Source organism: Centruroides sculpturatus, unplaced genomic scaffold (assembly GCF_000671375.1).
Source record: "Centruroides sculpturatus isolate CEXI.00-Female unplaced genomic scaffold, Cexi_2.0 scaffold586, whole genome shotgun sequence".
NCBI classification, from domain to species: domain Eukaryota; kingdom Metazoa; phylum Arthropoda; class Arachnida; order Scorpiones; family Buthidae; genus Centruroides; species Centruroides sculpturatus.
Window position 1 is genome coordinate 26,153 of NW_019384796.1, and position 2,808 is coordinate 28,960.

The following is a 2,808-nucleotide window of genomic DNA, read 5'->3' on the forward strand; positions in this document are numbered from 1 at the left end:
TCAACAGAACAATTCTATATTCACATTTATGTTTTGTCCAGGTTCGTCCTCCACTAGCTGCCTGGCCAGATCTTTACAAGCGCTCTTAGCATCTTCTGGCATCTTGTCATCACTTTCCCAATATCTACTAGCAACATGACCATACGCAGCTGCTGGTGTAGCGTGTGTAACTCTTGTAGTAGTTACCACACCCGTAGCTTTACCTAGAAAATGTTAAAAAATAAAATAAAAAGTCTATCCATAGAAAACTATAACATTGTTACTTTCTATAGTAGAAAAGTTCTATTTATTCTGAATAAAATGGGATCAGATTTGAAAAAAATTATGCACAAAGAGAAGGAAACATCATTTACTTACAAGTACTTTTTATATAGTAAAGAATGAGTAGTAGTTCTTTAACCTGAGGCATTTCGGAAGTATTGCTTATCGAACCGTTTTGATACAATCGCATGAATGAATATAAGGCAATTTTTTAATATTTATGCTTTAGAGAAGAAGTAAAATCAGTTGAAATCTGATTAACGTCAGCTTGTTATCAGTTTGAACGATTGTCATAATACACACACAACAAATGAAATATTTATTGCATTTTTCGAATAAATATCCAAGTAATTTCCCTTTTTTTTCTTGTTTTCTTTCATAAAAACGAAAGTTTTTAAAATTCCATTCGTAAACATTTTTCTTCCATTTTTATTAACCTCGCTTAATCAATTTCTAGTTTTTTTTTTTCAATTAGAATGCCTCTTACAAAGACAATGCAAATAACCCATCCAGTTCTCTGTTTAATAAAGGAAAAACATTGATGCGCGTATTGTTGACGTTGTTTAACTAATGAGATTAATAACAAAAAATCCCTGAAAAATTAGTATTATTTTTAATTATTTATTCAAAGAAAGAAAGAAAAAAATCAAATTATTTTTCTTTCTAATGAATTAACTGTAATACATTTTCTGGCGAATTATTTTCTAATTTAATTATTCTGCTTGTGTTATTTTCATTAAAAATATTACTCATTATTTAAATAACGAAAGTATAATTATTAAAATGAAGCGAATTAATATATTTTCCTTTCTTTTTTTCTTCTTCTAACTTTAATGTGGATGACTTACTAACAGAATTACTATAATTTCTCTTGAAAATTTCATTACTTCGATATTACTAAAGTATGTTCTGTGAGTAAGGATTTAAGATGGTCTTACCTTCTTGCTGGGCCCAGTCTGTAAGGCATGTAATACGTGAGGTGAAACTACTAAAACATTTATCATAAATGGCATTATCATCCAAACCTATGGTTTCGAAGCGACTTTTAACTCCGCAAAGTAAAGCCGTCGCACAAGCACCCGAGTCTCCCACCTGGCTATCTGTATTATAAGTCTGTAAAGTAGAAAAATAACTTTCAATTTCTCAAATAATTTTACGTCACAAGAGAACGTGACATTCTCTTGTGACGTTCGCGACCGCACTACAGATTACACGTATATAAAGAGAATTTTAATCAATTTTTTTAATGTTTATAATTTTATTTAATTTATACATAATTTACTATTCTTATTACTAATTTGTTTGTTTTATTTTTAAATTTTAACGATTTAAATCAATAGAAATACGATCAATAGATCAATTCAAACAGTTTAATCAATCGATTCAACGGTATAAATCAATAGAAAAACGAATTTTTATTAATCAAAAATTCGTTTAGAAATGTTCCAGTTTCTCGATATTTATATAATTTACCTATTATAATTTTTTAAAAATATATAAAACAAAGCATTTCGGGTATTAAATCATCATTTATTCACACCCTCTTCGGAGATGCGCTTACAGAGAAGACGTTTTAGTGATGATAAATAAGTTCATACCTTGGAAAGTGCTACATTTTCGAACTTATCGAAGGCTAATTCAGTTTCTTCTCCATTTTGTCCCATTAACTGACCCCTTAGGATTCTAGCAGTCGTTACAGTAGTTATTCCCATTCCATCTCCAATAAAAAGTATAAGATTCTTTGCAACGTTATAGTTTCTTTCTTCGCGAATATTCTTTAATAAAACACTCTTAGCTTGTTCATACCAGTAAGATCTACCTACTTACAAACAAAAATATTTATTAATATATTAAAACGACACAGGAATGCCAAGTAATGATAGTAAATGTAGGATTATTAATGAATAAAAGGTGTGTGTTTTTTTTTAATCTGTAAGATCTTTTTATCAAGTAAATTATCATTATTTTTAGATACTAATTATAAAAGTTTAACGTAGGAAATACGTGGAAAGTATTTTTAACACGTACTGTACATTTGTATGGAAAAAAATTTGTGAATTAAACATTCAACAGAATAGTACTGTACCTCACATTGCATGTTTGTAATGGAATTTTTCATGCTTGCTTTTTTTTTTTCTTTCAGAACTCGAAAATTATAGATAAAAGAAAGGCGTTATGTTATTTTTTTCTAAGTTTTTCGAATGTTTTATATAATAAAAAAATTCTTAAATTTAATTTATTATTTTAAGACACATTAAAATTAAATTATGGCTTTCTCTTTGTATAAGAATTTTTCTCAATAATTCTAAACCAAAAACAATGATTTAAAATTTATTTAAATGTCAAATTTGGAAGGGATTTAAAACAAATTAATGCTTTTGTTTTTAATTAAAAATAAAACACATTTTATCAAATATAAATTATAATTAAAGCTAAATCATTAATTAATTGATTTATTTTAAAAGATAATTAAGCTAATTTTTATCGAATTAAATATTAATTTATTAATTTAAAAAAATTATTCCTTCGTTATAAGGGGTTGAATAG

The 2,808-nt window shown here is 26.9% G+C and overlaps 1 protein-coding gene across 1 annotated transcript in view; it reads right to left on the reverse strand.

Moving 5' to 3' along the window:
* Window positions 1–2,808, reverse strand: part of LOC111629395 (alkaline phosphatase, tissue-nonspecific isozyme-like) — a 7,674-nt gene continuing 4,866 nt past the window's right edge. Inside the window, exons 2-4 of the mRNA XM_023373290.1 lie at window positions 1,860–2,080; window positions 1,200–1,374; window positions 1–203 (exon numbers count right to left, since the gene is read on the reverse strand). Coding sequence (XP_023229058.1) covers window positions 1–203; window positions 1,200–1,374; window positions 1,860–2,080 — 599 coding nt within the window. The remainder of the gene's footprint in view (window positions 204–1,199; window positions 1,375–1,859; window positions 2,081–2,808) is intronic.